The 24,273-nt window shown below is 39.4% G+C and overlaps 1 protein-coding gene across 1 annotated transcript in view; it reads right to left on the reverse strand.

Moving 5' to 3' along the window:
• The window catches only part of LOC131228706 (uncharacterized membrane protein At1g16860), a 39,820-nt gene extending 20,656 nt beyond the window's left edge, over nucleotides 1-19,164 (reverse strand). The window contains exon 1 of the mRNA XM_058224553.1: nucleotides 18,259-19,164. Coding sequence (XP_058080536.1) covers nucleotides 18,259-18,978 — 720 coding nt within the window. The 5' untranslated portion in view covers nucleotides 18,979-19,164. The remainder of the gene's footprint in view (nucleotides 1-18,258) is intronic.
• Between the last annotated feature and the right edge of the window lie 5,109 nt (nucleotides 19,165-24,273).

The raw sequence follows: 24,273 nt of genomic DNA on the forward strand, positions 1-24,273 counted from the left end.
ATCGTCAATATTTAAAACACTGGTGATAACCACGAACAAGTTTCCACATTCCCTCAATGGGGGCAACCTCATCCCCACATCTTGGTCATGGGTTCCGCATAAGAAAACCCCACCCTCCAATGATTCTGAAGGTACTTAACTCTCGCCAAATGCTTTGCACACAATGACCCAGCTGATACAGGATCTTTTCATTTTACCGCAAACACAATCGATGAGGATTAAGGGCATCTTCCTTGAAAAACTAAAGAATGGGAATGGGGTTCATTGAAAAACTAAATGAGAGGAAGGGAGTGAAAAACTAAAGAAGGGGATTCATTCATTATTTATTATAAATTAATAAACGAGGGCTACCCAACAATCTCCAAAAGAGAGGGGCGGTGCTTCCAAACATTTGCAAGTTGTGCTTGCAAGATGCTGAATTTTTATGACCATGTATTCATCCACTACTCTTTTGCTAGTGGGTTATGGGTGAATCTTCTTAAAGCTTTCCAAACTTTGAGGGTGATGTTGAGGTCTATTGAAGGTTTTTTTCCCTTGCATGGCATGGGGGTGGAGGCAGAGCCAGGAAAAGGGGGAGGACGCTTTGGAGGCTTGCCCTTTTAGCAAGAATCCGGGCCTTGTGGGGGGAGAGAAATAATCGGTGTTTTGAAATAGGAGCGGGACCAGTGTTCGCAACATCGGTATCGTGTTACATATCGCATCCTTGGAATACAGATACATATCGATTGTCACATAGGATATATCGTTTTGTATCAAGTAATTTATCGCAGTGTTCAAAATATCAGTATCGCATCACGTATTGCATCCTTGGGATACAGATACGTATCGGTTATCACACGGGATATATCGTTTGTATAGGGTAATTTATCGCACTTTTTGGAAAACATGGGGCAACATTGGGAAAATGGTTGAATTTTTCATTGAAACTTCAGGGATTGTTAAAAAAGACCTTAATACACACTTTTAAATCATAACATCTCAAAAAAGAAGAGCACATAATGGGTTTTCTTTGTATAGGGTCCTAAGCTATGCGTTGTCTAACTAAACTAATGCAACCATATTCAAATTGAATGCATAACATTTAGATTATATGTGATGATCATTTCATCAAACACTCCTAAATGCATCGAAATTAGTCTCAATTCACAAATGGTTGAAGGGAAATTTCAAAAAAGATTAATATTTTAAATTTTTATTTTTTTAATTAAAAAATGAAAAAATGATTTTTATTTTTCAAAAATTGACAAGGACTTAACAAATCAGTAGATCAGCCCTCATAGATGCTTGATTTCATGTTTGGAGTGCAACATTACAAGCAACTAGGGAGAAATTGGAAAATTTTTGAATTTTTCCCAATTTCCCCCAAATCGGACCACCTACACTCAACTCAAATTTCGAAATTAGAGTGTATGTGATGATCATTTCTTCAAATATTCCTAAATATTTTGAAATTAGTCTCAACTGACAGTTGGTTGAAGGAAATTTTTGAAGGGAAAAAAAAAACACGGAGAACATGAAGAACCAATGGATATTGAAATCAAAGCTCCAACTCCATGATTTTTCATGCAAAACATGAAGAACCAATGGATTTGTAACCATTTTACACTGATTTAGCATAATTTCAAAAGGGGAGAGAGAGAGAGAGAGAGAGAGAGAGAGAGAGAGAGAAATGGATCGGAAATTGAAAGTGCTCACCAAATCGAACATGTGGGATATATCAGCACTACCTATGCATTTCGTATCGCACGGGTGGGATACAAAATATATTGTGAGATATATCAGCTGATATAGTCGATATTTAAAACATTAATTTATTGCACTTTTTGGGAAACATGGGGAAACATGGGGGAAATGGATAAATTTTTAAATGAAACTTCATGGAATGTTAAAAAAGACCTTAACACACTTTTAGTCATAAGATCTCAATAAATAAGTAAACATAATAGGTTTCCGTTGTACAGGATCCTAAGTTATGCGTTGTCTAACTGAACTAGTGCAACTATATTCAAATTGAATACATAGCATAGAGAGTGTATGTGATGATCATTTCATCAAACACTCCTAAATACTTCGAAATTAGTCTCAATTGACAACTGGTTGACAAGGACTTAACAAATCAGTAGATCAGCCCTTATACATACTTGATTTCATGTTTGGAGTGCAACATTGCAAGCAATTTAGGAGAAATTGGAGAAATTTCGAATTTCCCCAATTTCTCCCCAAATCAGACCACCTACACTCAAATTTCAAAATTAGAGTGTATGTAATGATCATTTCATCAAATACTCCTAAATACTTTGAAATTAGTCTCAACATGTGGGATATATCAGCACTACCTATGCATTTCGTATCGCACGGGTGGAATACAAAATATATCGTGGGATATATCAGCCAATATAGTCGATATTTAAAACATTGATTTATTGCACTTTTTGGGAAACATGGGGAAACATGGGGGAAATGGACAAATTTTTAAATGAAACTTCATGGAATGTTAAAAAAGACCTTAACACACTTTTAATCATAAGATCTCAATAAAGAAGCAAACATAATAGGTTTCCGTTGTATAGGATCCTAAGTTATCCTTTGTCTAACTGAACTAGTGCAACTATATTCAAATTGAATACATAGCATATAGAGTGTATGTGATGATCATGTCATCAAACACTCCTAAATACTTCGAAATTAGTCTCAATTGACAACTGGTTGACAAGGACTTAACAAATCAGTATATCAGCCCTTATACATGCTTGATTTCATGTTTGGAGTGCAACATTGCAAGCAATTTAGGAGAAATTGGAGAAATTTCGAATTTCCCCAATTTCTCCCCAAATCAAACCACCTACACTCAAATTTCAAAATTAGAGTGTATGTGATGATCATTTCATCAAATACTCCTAAATACTTTGAAATTAGTCTCAATTAACAGCTGGCTGAAGGAAAATTTTGAAAAAAAAAAAAACATGAAGAACCAATAGATATCGAAATCAAAGCTCCAACTCCATGATTTTTCATGCAAAACATGAAGAACCAATGGATTTGTAACCATTTGACACTAATTTAATATAATTTCAACAAAAACAAAGGATCAGAAATTAAAAATGTTAATTGGATAGAACATGTGGGATATATTGACATTACTTGTATGTTTCGTATCGCATAAACATTGAGCGAGACAATGGACGAAGCATTTACAAGGGCTAAGTTCAATGTATTGGGATGTGCTTCTTGCGTATAACGTCCCTCCATTAGTTTTCTTTTTTCCTCTTTGCTTCAGGGTTTGGCCCTCGTGGCAATTTTTTAACTTGCTTTTTCCCTTTGGCTTTTGTTTTAAATAAATCTCATTATCTTTCAAAATAAACATTTAAATTTTAAATTATTTAGGTATAAATAGATTATTTTCACTTTCATTTTTTGTTACAATTGCAATAAATTCACTACAAGTCAACGAAAAATTAAAAACTACTGATATTTTTAAATTCTCACAATATTATTGCAATAATATCATTGACCAATCTTCTGCGAAATTGTTGTGAGATTTTGAAGATATCAGCAATATTTGTCACAATAGTCATCTATATGTCACCCTCTCAACAGGAGAACATATCATCAATCACTCCTTGCATCGCCCATGCCATATCAAAGAGGCTGCAAACATCGCACAAAGTGCAGCTTACCTTTTAGCTCTCAAGAAATTAATGATTAATCATCTTACTAGTAGATTTGCACATGAAGCACATACTCAGGAGATGATTGTCGCAGACCATGTTCACATGTAGAGATTCTAGAGAGGATTAAAATTGTATATGGTGTAGAGATCTCAAGACTGTTCTAGAGTTCTCTAGTAGGCTTTTATAGATAGAGTAATGTAGAAATTATCTAGAAGGTTTCTAAAGTATTCTTGGTCGTTGGTTGTATCACCACTTGACAGCATCCTAGCCATTTTTGCATAGTTGTTAAAAAGTTATTGTGCCTATATAAGGGGGAGGGCTCCTCATTTGGAAGCTCACAAGTTTTAAGCTTTAGAGCTCTTGACTAATAGAAGCATTCTTCACTTCCATTTTATATTGTGCTCTCATCTTCTAAGTAGCATAGCTCCAATTGGGGAGTACACTGACTAGTCTAAGGTTGGGAAGCACTTGGTCATGACATGATGATGCCTTCTTTGAAGACTATCAAATATCAAGCACAAGGATCTTACCACGGACCGTTGTCCAAAAATTGTCACTACACATGGTGGAATCGGAACCAATTGTCCAATAAAACGAAACACATATTGACTTCTCCCTTGATTTTTGTAAGAGCGCCTAGGATGCTTCCTTTGTGGACCCCTTCCAGTTGCAAACATCCTCCCTTTCTAACTATGAAACTTTATCTTAGTATAGAAGAATTTGGTTTCTTCATCCTTCAAATTTCTTCGAAAGAAGATATTACAAACCACTCTTTCCACCTATGACTTCTATAACAACAGTTTGCATATATTTTTTGTCCAATAAGTCATCCTGGAAAGGCGAAGGAACTTTGAAACTAAAGCTTCCTTCCCACCCATAATCTTCCTAGAATCTCACTCTACTTCCTCCCCTCCATGAAAAAATCCCACCACTCTTCCTTGGTATTTCCAAACAGTTATCTCGATCCATTTACTTCTTCCACTCCCTAGATTCCAACTCACTCTCCTTCCCTGTATTTTCTCCTAATCACATACCTCAAAGTGCATTTGGTTCAGATATATATCTCCATCACCATTTACGAAGGAGAGCCATATTCCTCTCCCTTGTGTTTCCAATACCAAGACCCCCATCCCAAAAGGATTGAATCACTTCGAACCATTTCACCAAATGATAGCAGCCTTTTGTCACTTCCTTCCCAAAGGAAGGCCCTTTGGATTTTATTTTTTTTTCCAATCTTTTCGTTTCCAACCAGAAGACCTTGATTGGTGAAGATAGTCCACATTCCCCTCATTTATATTTCCTAGCTTCTCATCTTCCTCCTCCTAATCCTACTAGGCTACTACCCTTTCCTTCTTCAAATATTATATATATATATATATATATATATATATATATATTTAACGCGCACACACACACACCCCACACACTTAACGCTGTAGTGGAGTTTCACCCCCTATGGGTACTCGAACCCTTGACCCAGTGTTGAAACTCTTCAAATATTGTTAATTGGGTTTTCCACAAACCTTAGTCCATACGCGCCAAACATCCCACGGTTATTTTACTTTTTCCTTCATGAAATTTTCTCTCATAAAATAAATCTTCCAGCTCATCCCATAGTTTACTTGTTTCCTTACCAGTTCTCCATAATTTATTTTTCAGGAGTAGCAAAAATTATATTTAATTGAAGAACAAGCTAGAAAAAGGGAAAGAATTCCCAATATAAAATGAAGATCTAGAGACCCCATCTCTTTCTCAAGATTCAAGAAAGAGGAAAAGAATTAACAATAATAAAGAGAAGATCTAAGGAGATCTAAGGACCCTTTTTTGGGCTAAAACATCAACCAGCTCATTAACTCCTCTTTTCACAAATGTAAATAAAATCTATCCTTGGGGCCTTGTCATGGATCACTTCAAAAATAAAGGATTGATTCCACCAGTTCAGAAAGATGCTTTGTCACCCACAAGAGAACCTTATTTGAATCCCACACTATATTAAATGGCCACAGGTATTTACCAGAAAAGACCCTCAATCCTTCTCGTAGAGTTTTAGCCTCCCTCAGCTTCTCACAAATTCCCCACCCTGGCAAGATGGGAGAATGATGTAGCCACAATGAAGGATCAAGATCACAAAAAGAGTGGACCTAAAGCCAGATCTGTGACACGTGAAGATCAGACCCACAGTGGAACATGATGTTATTAGTTGTTATTTTTAGTTGCTATTTTTTGTTTTGATAAACACCTGCTTAGTGGTAAGTTAGAGTTTGCTGGATGGTGAAGTTAGCTTAATGGCAAAGCCTAAGTGCTTCCCCAAGTAATAGACCATGTGGCACTCTTAGTTACAGTCCCGTTGTGGCCAAGTCAGCCTACGCCTGTCGCACAAGTGCAAACACCAAGTGTTATCAAAAAAAAAAAACTCACTGGGATACAAAAGAGACAAAATAGAGAATGGAAGAATGCCTCAATCACTCAAGAGCTCTAAAGCTCACAATTCTCCAAGTCCCTCTCAAATTAGGAGCACTTCCCTTATATAGGCACGAGAACCTTTTGGATACTTTACATGAATGTCTAAAATGATGTCATATAGTGATCATCCAACAGCCACGAATTAGAAACATTCTAGACTCTTCTACACTACTCTTTCTACAAGACCTTACTAGAGAACTCTAAAATATTCCAAAGATCTCTACAAAACTCTACGACTCTTTAGAATTCTCTTTTGTTCTCTAATATGAACAAAGCCTCTAGTGTAAACTAGCTAAGTCCCTGATTTAGTGCCATTTGAACAATTGGCCCATGGCATTAAGGTTCAAGCAAACGACCTCTATAAATAAGTTGTAATAAGGGTTTTCATTTAGATAAATGGGAGGAAGTTCAAAAGGCCAAGGAGGCTGGGGGATTAGGTAATGGTGAAATCAGAGAGAAAAACAAAAGGTTCCTTGGTGAATGGTGGGGGCCGTTCAAAAAGGGAAAAGATGCATTGTGGTGTAGAGTTGTGGTAGAAAATTATGGCTCAGCCAACAGGGGCTGGGACCCAAGAATTCCCCAGAGGCTGCCGATTTCAAATTTTGGAAGGATATAGTCATCATAGGCAACATCTTGAAGAATTAGGGGAAGATTCTACCAGATGCATTCAGGCTTTCAGTCAACAGTGAGGAATCCATGTTATTTGGGGAGAAGAATGGCTTAGGAAAAATTTTGATGCAGCCTAAGTTCCCAGGCTCTACAGATTAGTTTCGGAATGGCACATCTCAGTGAAGGAATGTTCGGAACAGAACGAGAATAAGTTGACTTGGAATGTTGTTCTTAGAAGAAATTTGAAGGAAGCAGAATTGGAAGAACTCCAATCCCCTCTCAGCCTATCAGAACGGGTCCGCCTATCTCCTTTGGAGGCAGATGTGAGTGTGGAAAAGGGACCGTACAGGCAGACTCACGGTAAGTCCTTCCACTGCTACTTGTCAAACGAGACCATATCTCAGTTTGTTGCCCCTCTTGAAGACACCCCAGGTGCAGTAATAACCCGATCAGGGAAAGGGGAAGATTCTTTAGAAATTAGTGCTGTTTGCAATATGTTGGGAAATTTGGAATGCAAGGAATAATTAGAATCTTCAAGGATGATCAGGTCCCCTTAGATACACAAATTGACAAAATCAAAGGTTCGGTGATCGAATGGGCAGCGCAGGCTCCAAGATTTGGGGAATGCCTGCTAGTGATATTGGGATTGATTGGCACAATCGGGTGTAGTAACCCTATGTTTTTCCTCCGGTTTAAACCCTTTGCTTAACTAAGGGAAGGCTGGTGTGCCCTGGTTTCCAGCTTTTGTCTTCTTTTGAATTGCTAATGTCGTATGCTCGCCATTCGGGCACTTATTTTAATGAAAGTTTGTTATTTGCTCAAAAATCATAATGAATTTTATTGTGCATTTGATAGTGAATTTTATTTTATTTCTCTAAGCCTTGGGATTCTTCTTGTTGTCATTTTGCAATAAGGGGAATTTACCGATTCTCATTTCCGACCTGTTGCTGAGATGCTCACAGGGATAACACATGAATAGCTTATCCCATGGCAATTTTGGTCACCATTCATCACTATTTTCATTGCAACCATGTGCATTCATTGCGAATGGGACTGCATCATTTGGCATTGGGGCAATTCCACTCGAGACCCTAGGACCACAAATGCTTCTAATTGATCCAAAGCTACATACGTATATCCAACAGTCCAATTTGATCCAAACCAATCCGGACAAATTTATAGGTTAACTGGTATATTCCCATTGTTCATTGCTAAAATGTTGTCGAGAGGAGGATACTGTGTGCTTTGCACGACCCTTTGTATAGGAATTCGTGATAACGTCACAATTTTCCTTATATTTCCTCAATGATGAGGATGGATACTTCGAAAATACTGACAGTGTGATTGAAAAAGTCAAAACTTACAAGTTACAATGAAAAGCTCCAATACATCATTGATTGTCAATGCCAAAAAGAAGACTGCATTGACTTTCAATCCATTGAATCTGAATATTCCAAAGACGATGTGCTTGAAAGTTTTGCAATGCATGATGATAAATGATTGATTCAAAGTGTGATGGGGAGTTCGATAATCATATCACCGACTTCTGAGGAGATCATTAAATTTGAGATGGATGTGTTGGTCCCATCCCAACAATGATCAGAGTGCATAGATAGGATAATCATGACAAAATCAAAGATGCGGCGAAGTTTTAAAGTCAATTGGGAGTAAGGATAGATGCAACAACCAATGATCCCGATGTTATGGTCAGAAAACCCAAACTTGGAGAAGAAGCGGAAGTGAACGGCCAAAACACGGAAACTAACGAGGCAAAAGCAAAATCTTTTCGATCTACGATGCCGTTTCGCGCACATCATACTGATAAGAAATGCTGGCCTCCATCATTAACTTTTATTGAGGCCCATGAAGGAGTGAGAGAAAGGTAGATCATGGTAAGGTACCAACGCAAGTTCAAAATCCAGAACGAGCTTTTATCTAACATGGGAAGTTTGATGTGGCCATGGTCAAGTGTCAAGATCCCATAAAGAATGATCCCCACGGGGCACAGCCAAATCGATCCCTCATGAAGATCCGACCCACCAATGGGCCATAGATTTTTATTTTTGTTTTTTGTGCTGCTTTTGTTTGTGTTTTGGTAAACATGGGTTAAATATGATTATTAGGACTTGGTTAGGGCCTGTTTGGATACCACCAAATAAGTAACTTTTTAACTTATGTTTAAGTCATTAAGTTACTTTTTTCACTTAAGTTAGTTTGCTCTCTCTCCGTCTCTCTCTCTCCGTTACAATCCACATCAAAGGTGGGCCCCACATGATTGACAACCCATGTTAAGATCGGACCACATAATGGATAGTCCACATCAAAGGTCAGAACATCCAAAATGGGTGGGTATAATGGACAACCCGCTTCAAAGGTGGGGCCCACGCAATGGAAGATCCCCATCAAAGGTGAGCTCCACATGATGGGCAATGAACATTAAAGTTGGGCCTCACATGATGGATAGCCCACATTGAGGTGGCCCCACATGATGGACAGTCCATATCAAAGGTCAGCCCCTAATGATGAATGGCCCACATCCAAGGCGAGGCCCGCATGATGGGCAACCAACATTGAAGGTGGGGCCATGATGGATAGTGCAGATCGAAGGTGGGCTCCACATGATAGGCAATTAATAATGATGGGCACCACATGATGGATGATCCACATCAAGGTGGGCCCCACATGATGGACGGTCCACATCAAAGGTCAGCCCAAATGATAAGTGGCCCATACCCAAGGCGGGGCCCGCATGATGGACGGCCCATATTAGAGGGGCCCACATTATGGATGATCCACATCGAAGGTGGGCTCCACATGATTGGCGGTGGATATTGAAGGTGGACCCCACATGATGACGGGCCCCACATGATGGATGACCAACATCTAAGGTGGGCCCTACATAATGGACGATGCACATTAAAGGTCGGCCCTAATGATGAATGGCTCACATCCAAGGCGGGGCCCGCATGATGGATGGCCCACATCCAAGGCTGGGCCTTGCACAATGAATGGTCCACATCAAAGGTTGGTCCCACATGATGGACGGTGGATGTAAGGGGGACCAAACAGACTTGAGGGATAAATACTCATGATGTTGGAAACCAAACATGTTTTTCTACTTTTTAGCTAATAAGTATGGTTGTCTACCAAACTTATCCACTGAATAAGTAGAAACCAAGATAAGGTACTTGTGGCATAAGTAGCTTATCAAAAGTAACTTATGATCCAAAAACCCCCTTAGTGGTAAATTTAGGGTTTGCTTAATGGTTGAGTTAGCTTAAGGTTCAAGTAAACCTCCTTTCAAAAATAAATAATGACAATTGATAAGGGTTTTTTCCATACATAGTGAATTATGGTTTTCATACATAGTGAATTATATTTCACTCTCTAAGCCTTGAGTGTTGCTTAGTATTATTTTTCAACAAGGAAATTTATTGATTCCTACTTAGTCACTCACAGAATTAGTTTGTTGGCCATTATCGACCCATTTTTAGATGCTCATAGAGACACATGCGTCAACACATAAAATTCAACCAAACCTCGATCAGATGATCATGTCCAGATCACTATGTTTTGCATCAGAGAACCACCTTAATTGCGAATTAGGTCTTAACATGAGCAACTCGAATGAGATGGTTGTAAAGAAGTTTTGATGGTTGCAATAGACATTTTAAGACTCCAAGCTACTCAGATGGCCAATCCAACAATTCAACATCATGAAAATGGATCATAGCACCATTGAATAGGAGTCAGGTCACTGTCCTTTTCAGGAACACCAGATAGTTGCTGCAACATGTAAGGGTCTATAGGTCCCTATCGTGAGGTAATCCAAGAGTTCAAAAGTACATCAAAGGCAACTCCACCAAGATCATGGCCCAGTATAGGCCAAGAAGCACAAAATCAGCCAAATAAGCAATGCCACACAGTTGGTATGACCTGTCACGACAAAGATTGTCACGGAGTATTGTAGAATTTTTGCAACGAGCCCTTGTCGCGACTAGCTATACTTAATGGTTATAAGTGTCTCCTCGAACGTGCGGAAGCCAATAATGCATGCCCACAACCCACTGTAGGGCTTAGCATGTGCTGTTTTCATACTGTTTATTTATATATTTGGGACCTAAATATCAAGAGCTACAATTTACTATTTGTGGAAGATATGGGAGGATGTGATGGATAATATAATGTTGATTTAAAGATATGACTGAAGATTTTGAAATTTATTTTCTAAATTTGCTTTTATGATTATTTGGCTTGTTAGGATCTATAGGGAGGGGGTGTTAGGAGGTAAGCATTCCAAATTTTTTAATTTGAGTTTGCTCAAGTATTGTAAGAGAAGAAGTTTGATATCAATAAATTTATTTCTCCATGTCTACTAAAATATTCTTGTGGGCATACTGTTGTCCATTTCTTTGCAATTCGGGTGCCAAGATCTCATTGACTTAATAATCGGATTGCACCATTTTGTTATCAGAGTGGGTCATTTTTTGGGATTTTTTACTCTAAATTATCTCCTAATTGCCCCTTAAGAAGGAAAAAAAAAAAAAATCTCCTAATGGCTTCAAAGGGGGTAAGACATGAAGAGTTTGTGCAACCCAATTGATTCGTGTACTCTTAAAGCAAGTAGATCAACTTACATGCATACAGTGAGCAATCTCACTAATCATGTGGGAGAGCTCATTCGTGAAGGGAATTCAGAGACCGAAGTTGAGGCACATGGACACGTAGGAAAAGGCCCCCACCAAGGTCCTAAGCAACAAGGAGCAACCCTACTTGTGAAGGCATCGATGATTGAATCCTTCAATTGTTGAAACGTGATAGAGAACCCGAAATCAAGGTAGAAATTCCATAATTATTTGCACGTTAACAGCTTCATCGACTGACTAAGCAAGATGAAAAGGTGTTCCAATACAAGGAAATCATGGATAATCGAAAGGTAAAGTTAGTAACTATGAAGTTTTCCAGTCACATGTTAGCATGGTAGGATGATCTCTAAACCAAACGAATCTATGTAATAAGTAAATTCCTGGAAAAAGAAGAAAAGCACAGAAGAAGAAGAAGTCACCACTTACGACCGATGCCCATGACCTCTTCAAAGATATCACAATCTATGTCAAGGGAACAAATTAGTAAGTGAATACACTAAATTTCATACATTGACATCATGAGAAATGTTTCTTGAGTATGAAAACTAAAAGATTTCAAGATATCTTGATAATCTTAACCTAGAAATCATAAATGAATTGGCTTTCAATGTGCAAAGGAAGAAAGGAATGGAAGATGCTTTAATGGCATCTCTAACACGGTGGAGTTTAACGTGCAAAGGGTGATTCACTTCATAGTTGAGTGGGCCTCTTCTGTTGATAAGCTAAAGGGGTGTAATTTGCTATTTTTGGGTGCTTAGCTGGTTGACTCTCTCAGCGGTCCAACTTCCCTTTTTTGTTTCTATTTCCTTTTTCTCATCAATAAAGTTATCGTTATCTTAAAAAAATTATAATAATAATAAATAAATTTAAAAAAAAAAAAAAATGAATTGGCTTTCAAAGATGTATTTAAAATGTCTAATGCAATGGATCGGTTGATAAAACTTATTTTCAGCACTTATCACTGAAATTTGACATTTTCAGTGATTTCTAAATCCAACCTATTTAAGTGATTAAATTAATTTTCACTGAAAATATGGATCTCTTTTCCAGCTCCCCTCCCTTCACTTGATACTGAACGTTGAATGCTAAAAGTGGTGATGCATTAAAATTTCTTTCCACTTTTAACTAAAATATTCCTAAAATTATTGTAAAACTATAATTCAATGCTTTAAGTTTCCAACACTTAAATTAATTTTCAAAGCTTGTTTTTCGTATTATTAAATAGCACCTAAAAAACAAGGAATAATTAATTGGGGACTGGGTGATGATTCAGTGCCCCAAGAGAATCGTCATCGACATTGAGGCAACTTGCTAACTTCCCACGTAAGGCAACCACAAGGCCTCTAATAGGTTGAGGGACAATAGGCAAACATCCAACAATGAAGCCAAACCCCAACTCAAGAAGAGGTGATTATGAACGACAGGTTAGTGCATACAGGATGGGGAAAAACAACACTCTTTTCACATGCTTTAAGTGTGGGCAATTGGAACATTGTTCCCTTCACTATCCTGAACATCAGTCTACAATTAAAATAAATTTGGCCGAGGAAGGAGAATATGTTGAAGACACTCCTAACCGCATGCAAATAAAAGCTAAAGATGACACGGAATATGAAGAACACGCATATAAGGATGAACACGCAAATAAGGATGGGGTACACCGTACATGTTAGGGAAGATGTAACAGACGTGTATGGTGATAGAGGCGAGTCATTGGTTATCCAACAGATATGCTATCAGCACCTCCGGTGATTGATGAGGGGTGGTGGTTATGAGCAGTATTCGTGTCGTCGATATCGCTACAAGTTTCGCTAGCCGAAGATAAAGATATAATATCGTTATCATCGATAATGTCGCCAATAACCGGAAATGCAAGGAATAGTGGAATTTTTTAGTGAAACTTCAAGACATACCTAAAGACACATATTTGCATATTTATGAATTTAAATAAATAAATAAAGTAAAAAAGAATGCATTAAATAATATGTTTTCATTTAATGGAACCCCAAAAGCATGCGTTGCCGTAAAATATCACTCCAATAATAAACAAAATGAATTTATATAATAAAAATGCAGCTAGCATACAATAATTAATACATTTAATAATAAATGAATTCAAAAAGTACACTTTTCTGGCCATATTTCATCTCATATGGACTGACGAGGTGGCTCGTAGTCATCATTTGGATCCCGTTGCAATTGGGGCGTGGTACTGTTGCCCAACATGTTGACAATATTGTTACCAGGTCATCCTCTGCTCGTACTATAGTCCATCTGAGATTTGGATATGTTTCAAGTTTTGGATCATGCCCTAAATTTAATTTTTAATATAGATGGACGGCATAAATTTAGTCATGTAATCAAGGTGGACCCACAGTCAGGGTCCCATGCACCTTGGTGGATTTGGGGATCCACCAAAGCCACTCCCGTGTTGCCCAAGTAACACCATGTTACTCTTACTATGTGGGGCCTAATTTTATCATTGTGACAAATCCACTCCATTCATCCGTTCAGAACATCATTTTAGTACGTGGTCCCCAAAAATGAGGTAGATCCAAATCTCAACTGGACCACACTAAAGGAAATAGTAGTGATTGAATCCCACCATTAAAAACTTTTTACGGGCCATGAAAGTTTTTGATCAAGATGACAATTGTGTTTTCGCTTCATCCAGGTCAGTGTGACCCAATCAAGAGGTTGGATGGTAAAAAGACATTACAGTGGCCCCCACAGAGCACCAAGCTAAGTCGCACAGGCGACATCATCGTGAACACACTGATTGGTGTTGAGCATACTGAGGAAACTCTAGGAGGCCCACGGTGATTTATGTACTTTATCCACTCCGTCCATCCATTTTACCATATAATTTTAGGTATCCATGTAAAATATGAAGCATATTGAAACCTCAAGTGGACCACACCATAGGAAACAATGTGAATTGAACATATACCGTTGAAAATTTCTTAACGGCCACATAAGTTTTAGATCAACCTGATTTTTTATGTTTTACCTTCATCCATGGTTGTATGACCTTATATATAGTATTGATGATGAATAAACATCATTGTGCGCCCTAGAAAGGTTTCAACAGTGGAATCATTATTCCCACTGTTTCCTTTTGTGTGGTCCACTCGAGCTTTGGATATGCTTCAATTTTGGGATTAACCCCTAAAATGACCTAGAAAACGGATGGACGGCATGGATAAGCCACATATGGTCATGGTGGGCCCAAGAGAGTTTACTTAGTACGATATTGTGTACGAGTTACTCGGTATGCAACAAAAAAGCCGTTACAAGTTTGACATGGATTAGCTAGGGACGTCACCAAGTTTTGTGGACCCCACCATGATATATCTGTTATATCCATGCCGTCTATCCATTTGGCGAGATCATTTTATGGCATGAGCCAAAGAATGAGGCAGATGCAAAGCTCAAGTGGACCCCACCAAAGAAAACAGTGGGGATTGAATGCCTACCATTAAAAAGTTAATGGGAGCCACAGAAGTTTTCAATCAGGTTGATATTTATGTTTTTCTATTATTCTATGTCTGTGTGAACTTATGAACAAGTTGAATATCAAATAAACATCATGGTGGGCCCTAGGAAGGTTTCAACGGTGTGCATCACTGTCCCCACTGTTTCCTATGGTGGGGTTCACTTTGACTTTGGATATGCCTCATTTTTGGGATCATGACATAAAATGATCTCGCCAAATTGATGGATGGTATGGATATAACATATATATATGGTGGGGTCCACAGAACTTGGTGACGTCCTTCAGTACGAGATTGTTGCTGAAGGAAGCGGATTGGCTGGTGTACCACACACCAGCTATATAGCTGTTGTAGGTACATGTCGTGCGAAGACAAGCACTAACGCTCCTCGAGCTCAGAGTTGTACGAACTGTTCAAAGAAGATCAAAGTTTTATGGGCCCACAGTGATGTATTGATTATATCTACACCATTCATCCATTTTTAGAGATCACTTTAGAGCATCATCCAAAAAACGAATCACATCCAAAGATCATCTGGACCACATGATAAATAGCAGCGGAGATAATGATTTTCACTATTAAAAAATTTGTAGGGCCCACAATAACGTTTATTTTCCATCCAATCTGTTCATAAGGTCACAGAGACCTGAATGAAGAGGAAAAACAAATTTCATATTGATCCAAAACTTCTGTGACCCCAAAAAGGGTTTCAATGGTAGACGTTCACTCCCCCCACTGCTTTTTGCAATGTGGTCCACTTGATGATTAGATCTGTCTTATTTTTCGTCTCAAATAAAAAGAGCTCGCCCAATGGATGGACGGTTTGGATATAACACATACCTTGTGATCAGACCCCACAGAACTTGCTAACGTCAATACAGCAGCTATATAGCTGGTGTGAGGTACACCAGCCAATCCGCTTCTGTCGCTGAAGCCGTCCATAGCTTAATCCGCGTCCCTATATCATTGAGCCTCAAATTTTACAAAAAAAAAAAAAAAGGAAAAAAAAAAAAAGAAGAAGAAGAAAAAGAAGAAGAAGAAGAAAACCCAGAAATTTCATTCGCGAGGGATTCTTGCTGAAGAAAAGGGGTTTTTGAGGGAGGGTTTCGAAACCCTATATCATTCCCAAATCGCGAGGAAATTCCAAAAATTGCTGATTTTTCGCCGAAATTTCAAGCTTCTAATCGAAAAAGGAAAGGGAATTTTGAGGTTTTTCTTACCGCTTTGCAATGTTCGAAGATCGACTAAAGGCATTCTTCTGAATTGTGAGTTCTGATTAACCAAGTACGCGATCACTCTCACGTATTTACAAAAACAGCGAAATCAAAGCGATTTTTCATTTTTTTTCCTTATTTTTACCTATTTATCGAAAAAATAGGTTATTGGCTACAGTTTTCCGTTGATAGGTTACGTGGTTGGTAGCTACGGTCGATATTCTCGGTGATAATCTCGGCGATAATCCAAAATTACCGACAATATCTCCGATTTTTCGCCAATAATCAGGAGAGAAATGAAAAATTGGGGTTTCGATATCGCTAGACTAGCGACACTGATATTATCGGCGATGATATCGACATTTCGTCGACAACTTGAACACTGGTTATGAGTGATACGACAAAATATCTTGCGCACCACTTGCACTTTTGGTGGGAAGGTATGCATAATTTTGGCAAACAAGAGGAGCAGTGAGAACATTGTCTCACAAGAAATGATTGATAAATTAAACCTCAAAAAACGTAAGCATCCACGCCCATACCTAATTTGTTGGTTCAAACAAGAAGAAGTTTTTGGTAAATTACAGGTGCCGAATTTCCCTCTCTATTGGATCTAAATACAACTATGAGGTGTGGTGTGATGTAGTCCCCATGGATGCATACCACATTTCATTAGGAAGAGCGTGGTTGTGGGACCAAGATATGGTGCATTTGACTCAAGCTAACACTTGTTCCTTCGTTAAGGATGGTGTTAATATAGCATTGCACCCAACAACAACTTCCAATTTCCAAATCTAATGAAGAGAAGGGTCATAAATCTCTCTTTTTTTCTTTTCTTTCTTTTGTTCTTTTTTTCTTTTGTAAAGGATAATGGTCATAAATCTATGTTCGAAAAGTCTAAAAAAGAAAGGATGGAAACTGACATCATCTATGTATTAGTCGTTAAAGAAGAAGCAAGACAATTGGATATCCCACCTCTCATGCAAAAGCTTCTTCATGGATGCCATTTTCACCCAGCTTCCCTCCTAGAGTGAAAGACAAAACAAAGAATTTTGGCTATGGATAACATGCGGAAAAGGCAATCCTCTCTATTGAGAGTCAACTCAGTTGTTTGGAGAATGAGGAGTCAATTGACCACATGTTTTTGCAACACCTATTCACGAATCAGGAGAAGTTTGAAGCTATTTCTTCCTTTTGTTCTGAATTAATTGGGTTTTGGATGGGTCTCTTAAAGATCCCATTCTTGGGTGATCCAGGGGATGCTTCTTTGCTAAGAGGAATATAATCTGGAAGATGCTTTCATGTGCCATCATGTGGTGTGGGTGGAAAGAAAGGAATAGGAGGATACTTGCCAATAAGACCTCATCTTGTGTGATTATCAAGGGAAGAGTTGCCTTCTTAATGGCAAATTGGGCCTCAATAAGACCAAAATTTCAAGGTGTTAGGCAATAGAGATTGTTCGTGAGTAGAAAAGAGTGGGAGAGGCTTTTGGTGTCTAGCTCCCTTTTGTGCACCTTTTTTTCTTTTTTTAAATTTTTTGGCTGCCTCTTTGCAGTCTCCCTTTTTTTTTCTTTTGCATCTTTTCTTCTTTGTTTTCCCTTGTTTCACATTCACGCACACAGGCAGTGCGCGAACACACACTTATCATGTTTATAATTTAAAAAGAAAAAGAAAAAATTTGTGGCCCTGAGATAAGAAAGGGACCAACCCATTCTTAAACCAGTATCAATTTCTACAGGGCACACCCCATCCACCACCAAGAGCATAAACACCCAAACATACCTTAATCTCATAAATTCAATTTGGGATCCCATTCAAGTCCCACAAAAATAATTCAGAAGTCCCATAAAAAAAAAAAAAGCACCAAAATGCAAAAATGAATAAACCAAAAAAAAAAAAAAACTGTTCAAGACACACCAGTTAGCATCAATGAACAAGAACATATCAAGTCAGCTAGAACACCAGAAGTGAATCACACATCTAAACAAATTACCTGAACTACTCCATACCTATCAACAAATTACTAAATCAATGATAAAAACAACAATGGCTGCTGCTGCTGCTACAACTACACCTACAACAACTGAATCAAATAATGAAATTCAATGAATCAACGATTAAATAAATTCTGCAGTGAAGAAAATAAGGAGAAAGGAATTACCCCAGTAACCTTCACACATTGCCCATCCGCCGCGCCCCTCAATTCTGCATCTGGATACTTCCTCAAGTACCTCTGCACGCCCCTCCTCCCCCATGCATAATTCCACCCAATTAGCACCACCACTGGCACCAGAATCCCTCCAACCACCACCAGAATCACTGCCTTCTTCACCGTCACCATCATGAACACCCCTGCCATCAGCCCAATCGCGAACACCACCACACTGACCCACATTATCGGCTTCGAGATCTTGAACCCGAACTTAGCCTTCTCCCCAAGGCTGGTCACGGCAGGGCCGTACGGTTTCCCCATCGACGCCGACGGCTCGAGCTGCCCGCTGCGGCGCGCCCCGCCACCGCCGGACGCTGAAGACCCGATGGGACCGGAGGTGATGAGGCCAGTGGGGTGGAGTGGGAGCGGGCCGGAGGATTTCTTAGGGAGTGGACCCGAATTGGACGGTTTGGGAGGAATGGGACCCGAGTTGGAGGCGGATCGGATGGAGCCGCTGTTGTGCTGGGACGACGATGAGGGGCGGGATTTTGAGGGGTCGACGACGGGAATGTCGAACATCTTGCCGAGCTCGCCGGACTTCTTGACGTCGCCACCGGTGTAGGGGACGGCACGGGAGGCCATGGTCGGCGGCCGTTCCTTGTACTGCTCGGGGCGGCCCGAGACTATAAGGCCGTTACTCAGTTGATGGGATGGGATTCTCGTTCCCATTTCTGCAGCTCTCTCTCTCTCTCTCTCTCTCTCTCTGAGACGAGGGTTTTTGTTTTTCTCTGTGGAATAAAATCAAACAGCTTATGTGCGTGCGAGAGCGAGAGAGTGTGGAAGAAGAAAAGCGAGTGGAGTGCTGTTGTAGGACTGGGATTTATCCTTTTTTCTTTTTTTCTTCTTTTCTTCTTTCTTTTGCTTTGGGGTTTCGAAGGAGAGACGAAGGAAGTGGGTGAAATGACGGATATGGGTCTGGATTTTTATCAAAATACCGTGTGTATCCGTGTCCCGGAAGTGATCGACAGGGTTTTGTTGTAAAATTTCATTAGTGAGTGGAAATAATCTGGTAGAATCACCTCTACCTACACTTCCATGAAATCCTCCTTTATATTTGCATATAGAAAATTGATACGATCAATCAGTACCTTTAATATGATGAATCCTCATTATTATAATAATATAAAATTTTTAATTATCCAAAATGTCACTTTATTCACTAAAATATGAGGTTTATTAATGTTAGATGTATATTTAAATGTTTCGATCTAAAAGATGAGATTATGTTATTTATATCAGTTTTAAATTTCGTCAATAAAAGTATATCAGACTGAATTTACGGTTAGGATTCATCGATTATCGTATCCTCTTAAGATAAAAGGTAGGTTGAGTTGGAACTTGGGTACAGACTAATCTACTGAATCTTTTCCATAAGGAAAATGACTGAGTCTGTCCTTATTCTTGATCGAAATTACATTTGAGGAAAAGGAAGCTGTGTTGCAGGAGTACACATTATGTAGTCCGCTGAAAGTGCATCTGCATGTATCATAAACTCGATAACAGTAACCGTTCGTTCAGTGGCCCCACTCAGTATCACCCGTTGGGAAAACTTGTAATTATTTTGGACGGTTGAAAAGGCCCAGTGCTCACTACGTATCGTAAATGGAGTTTAAAAGGAAGAAAGGTAATTGGTTTACATGAAATGCATCGATCGATTGAATGAACGGTTAGGATAATCTGACTGGTGGCCGCAGGGGTCCACCGCTTGAACATTTTTGGACAAGGCCCGCGAAGGGAGGATGTCCTAGAGGCTACCAATTCCCGGTAGTCTCGTGGAGTACTGAACCTGCTGAGGAGGAGAAAAGGATAGGAAATGATGAACGTGATTGGCGCATACGCAGACAGTGGTGGGGCCCACTGAGATATTTCAATCACATTCGATCTTTTTCGGTGGTGTTTGGCTAAAGACGTCTTAGGTATCTAAAATCATGGATAATTATATTTAAAAATAATACATTCCATCTGGAAGGCAGTAATGAGAGGGACCCACAACCCTACTTTGGTGGGCCCACATATTCATCCGTGAGAAAAATAGAGTGAACGGTGGATCTTTCTTGTGCAGACTTGATGAGCGATTGTTATTGACATGGGTTAAATGCTTGCTAATTTAGACGCGGATTTCCTGCGCTGCAAACCTAGGTGGGCCACTTTGACGTTTAGGAGAAATCTACGCCGTCCATCCGAATTTTGAGATCATTTTAGTACACAAAGACAAAATGAGCCCAATATAATGCTCAAGTGGGACGACAACGTGAGGATTGAAATATTCATGTTTTCAGTAGAGCAGTACATCGAGCCAAAATCAAGTCGAGGTGGGTCAAGCTTAGCTTGACTCATCTATGTTATATTTGAGTTTGAGCTCGAGCTCAACATTGAAACTTGGCTTGTTTGTCAAAGCTTTCGAGTTAAGTTCGAGTCGAGCTAGTAATTCAAGTCAAGTCAAGTTTATTTTGAGTCGAGCTAGCGGTTCGAGTCAAGTTGAGTTTAACTCGGTAGGGTAAGGAAAAGAAAAAGAGGGAATGGGACCGGTAAGGCCAGATAAAATTTTTTAGTAAAAACTTTTAAGTTTTAAATTTTTTTTTTAAAAAAAAACTTTTATATATATATAATATATATTATTAAAATATATTACTTAAGTTGAGTCAACCTTGAGTTCGAGCTTCGAGCCAAGTTGAGTTCGAGTCAAGTCAAGTTGAAATACACCATGTTTTAACTTGGCTTGAACTCAACTTAAGCTTTAGTAAACAAGCTTGACTCGCCTTAAGTCGGCCTTTCAAGCCGAATCAATTTGAGCTGAGTTGAGCCAAGTCAAGCAAGCTTTTCAAGCTAGCTGACTTGTGTACACCCATAGTTTTCAGTGACCCTAGGGAGGTTTCGACGGTGGAAATTTCCTGACCCACCATTGACTTTAGTGTGGCCCACTTAAGTATCTAATCTTTCTCATTTTTGGTATAAAATACTAAAATGAGCTCAAAAAAAGGATGAACAGGGTAGATTTCTTACAAACATCACAATGGGCTCCATCTAAGTATCCAGCGCACGAACTTCCTGCTAAAGGCTTTGAGCTAGAAATCAGCTTCCATCTATTTCCACCGGTGTGTATTTTGGCTTGCATTTGGGAGCATCCGAGTCGTCCATCAAGTGACTCGCCAACTCCTACGTGCCTACTTCAAGACCGTGCGCCCCTGATGAACGGTCCTGATCACACATGTACAAATCTCCATCGTTCTCTAGACGTCCATAGATTGAATATGTGATTTGGGAGGCAGGATCGAGGCCGTTCATTAGGTAGGCCATGCTAAGACATTCGTGGGTGAAAAATCAGGCCAGTCCACTCATCGGGTGGGCCCATCCATCAATAGAAAGAAAAAGGACGGTGACAAGAAAGATCTAATGCAGGACCGTACATGTCACGCGTGTTAGAGATCAGAGCCATTGATCAAGGGCGGAACACCATAAACAACGGTCTATACTTAATGTACATGTGGTCACCTGCCCGATGAGTAGACCACCTTGATATGTGGACCACTACGTGCCATCTAAGCGCAGCCCAGACGATGGACGACCTCGATCTTCTACACGTGTGCCAAATGGTACGGTGCATGTATTCCACTATAATTATTTTGTCGAGTTTGTTTTGACTCTGCCGACACTCGTCATAAAAGCATGTGTCGCCAGGCGCTGGGCCCACATGATGAGATGGTCTGAGGATTCTAACCATCCATTTTCTCTTTACTACCATCGATAAGCCATTTTCACGTAATCACGCTTCAGTAATATTTTATCCTATGCTTTTTACAGTTGAATTAGATTATCCATTGGAAATTTTTCTTACAATGGTACGAAAAATATATATCACACAACGTAGACGGCTCCGATCGTCGGATCACTCATCAAGTGGGCCATGGGAGGTGGCGACACACACTGTCATCTTAGCCGCGACGGAGGGAAATGGGAGCTGATTAGGTGCCGCACCTGCCTCATCCAAGACGGTGCAGCTCTTAACGTGGGGCCCACATTGATGTATTTAGTATATCCATACCTTCCATCCGTTTTTTCAGATCATTTTAGGTCATGATCCCAAAGATGAAGTAGATATAATTCTCAGGTGGACCATACAATATGAAACAGTGGTGATTGACCATTAATGGGCCACGTAAGTTTTGGATCAATATGATAATTTCTTCCTTCATCTAGGTTCATGTGATCTTTTCAACGGTTATGATGAAAAATAAACATTACAATGGGGCCTAGGAAGTTTTTAATGGTAGGGAGTTCAATCACCACTGTTTCCTACGGTATGATCCACATGAGAGTTGAATCTTCTTCATTTCTGGTCTCATGCCATAAAATGATCTGTAAAAACGTATGGACGGCGTGGATATAGAATAAATATATCAATGTGGGCCCCACATTAAGGGATGCACCGTGTCGACTTCTGCCGGGGTCGCACCTAATCCACTCCCAGAAAAATCGATCTTTTTGTCATTGTAGCTTTTGTAAGGGGCAATGGGAGTAAAATATCCCCGCAGCAAGAACGTAGAAAATGGCCATGAATGTCAGAAAATGACACATATGTCCTTTTCTGTGACGAAAGTGCCCTCAAAATAGGCAAAACGTTACTATTCTGAACTCTCAGAATCTATATGCTTTTTGTAAGGGGAGCTTTCGTCGTTTGCAGCCTTCTACTTTCAACAGTCTTACTCAAAGATTTTTTTTTTTTTTTTTTTGACACTTTTCTATCCTTTGCCTTGAAAAAATGTTCTGAACCTAAATTAGTGGACGCTTAATCTTTGTTATTTTTTATTTAAGAGAATGATGCAATGAACTTTCTGATTGCATGGGCCGGTGATCGGACGGTTAGGATCGTCTCAGCATATCAGAGGTGGGAATTATTGGATGAGCGGTCCAGATCATGGGAAAGTCATGCGCGAAGTTTAGTCAAGAGTATTAATGGATGAACTGATAAAGTTGACTTGGACCGTTTTGAAACTTTTGACTATGCTAACCTCATTTGATGGAGAAGGGGATTTTTATAGACTTTTGGGATGGATCCTCGTGATTGGAAAAGTAATGCTAATTGCAGTGCACTTGACTTTTTGGACACTCGTTTTATATGAAACCTTTGTCGACAAGATCTGAACCATCCATCTGTCGGTGGGCAGGTGGGTGCGAGCCATGGATCAAAAATCAGGTTGATTGGATGGCTTTTAGTGCTCAATTGAGAAGAAAGAATGAATGTTTTCGGAGTAAATTCGATTTGGTGAGGCCTTAATATGACCAGACTTAATCATAATATGTGCGATTGTCAAATTTGAGACTACACATAAACATGTTTGAAAGTGGTTCATCTGAGTATGTCCTAGGCCGCCATCATATGGGGCTAGGCCAAACAAACCTTACCATGTCACCAAATCCACACTGGTGTATACCTATTGCCATGGAGGGGTTAAGATTGTTCATTAACCTAACATTGTACCATGTCCCACTTGTGTATGATATGATTTAAGTGAATTTAGATGTGGATTAGCCAAATTTGATTGGATTCTGGTCATGTTTTATAGATTCAGATATGTCTAATGCCACTTGTCCAAATCGAGTAGATCCTATTAAGGACTCGCCCGGCCTGGCACCCCGAGTCACCCCTGACTTGGGTGAGTTGGACCGATTCAACCCCAACTTGGGCAAGTCCGAATCGGGGTTAAGTCAGTTGGAGTCCCAAGTCTTTTAACCATGATTTTGATTGAAAATGTACTCCATTTCGATAGATAAAAGCAGAATGATTGAGAAAGTCACTTTGAAGGTAGGTGTCAGAAAAGGTGTTAATTGGGTTTGATGTGTGCATGTTTTTGACAGCTGAGAAATGTTTTGTTGGTTACCCTATCTTATGGAGAATTTCTATTTGTGATCATGCAATTTCTAGTCCTACGAGTGATAGATAATAATCTTTGGTGTGGACCTTAT

The sequence above is a fragment of the Magnolia sinica genome, chromosome 16, assembly GCF_029962835.1.
Source record: "Magnolia sinica isolate HGM2019 chromosome 16, MsV1, whole genome shotgun sequence".
NCBI classification, from domain to species: domain Eukaryota; kingdom Viridiplantae; phylum Streptophyta; class Magnoliopsida; order Magnoliales; family Magnoliaceae; genus Magnolia; species Magnolia sinica.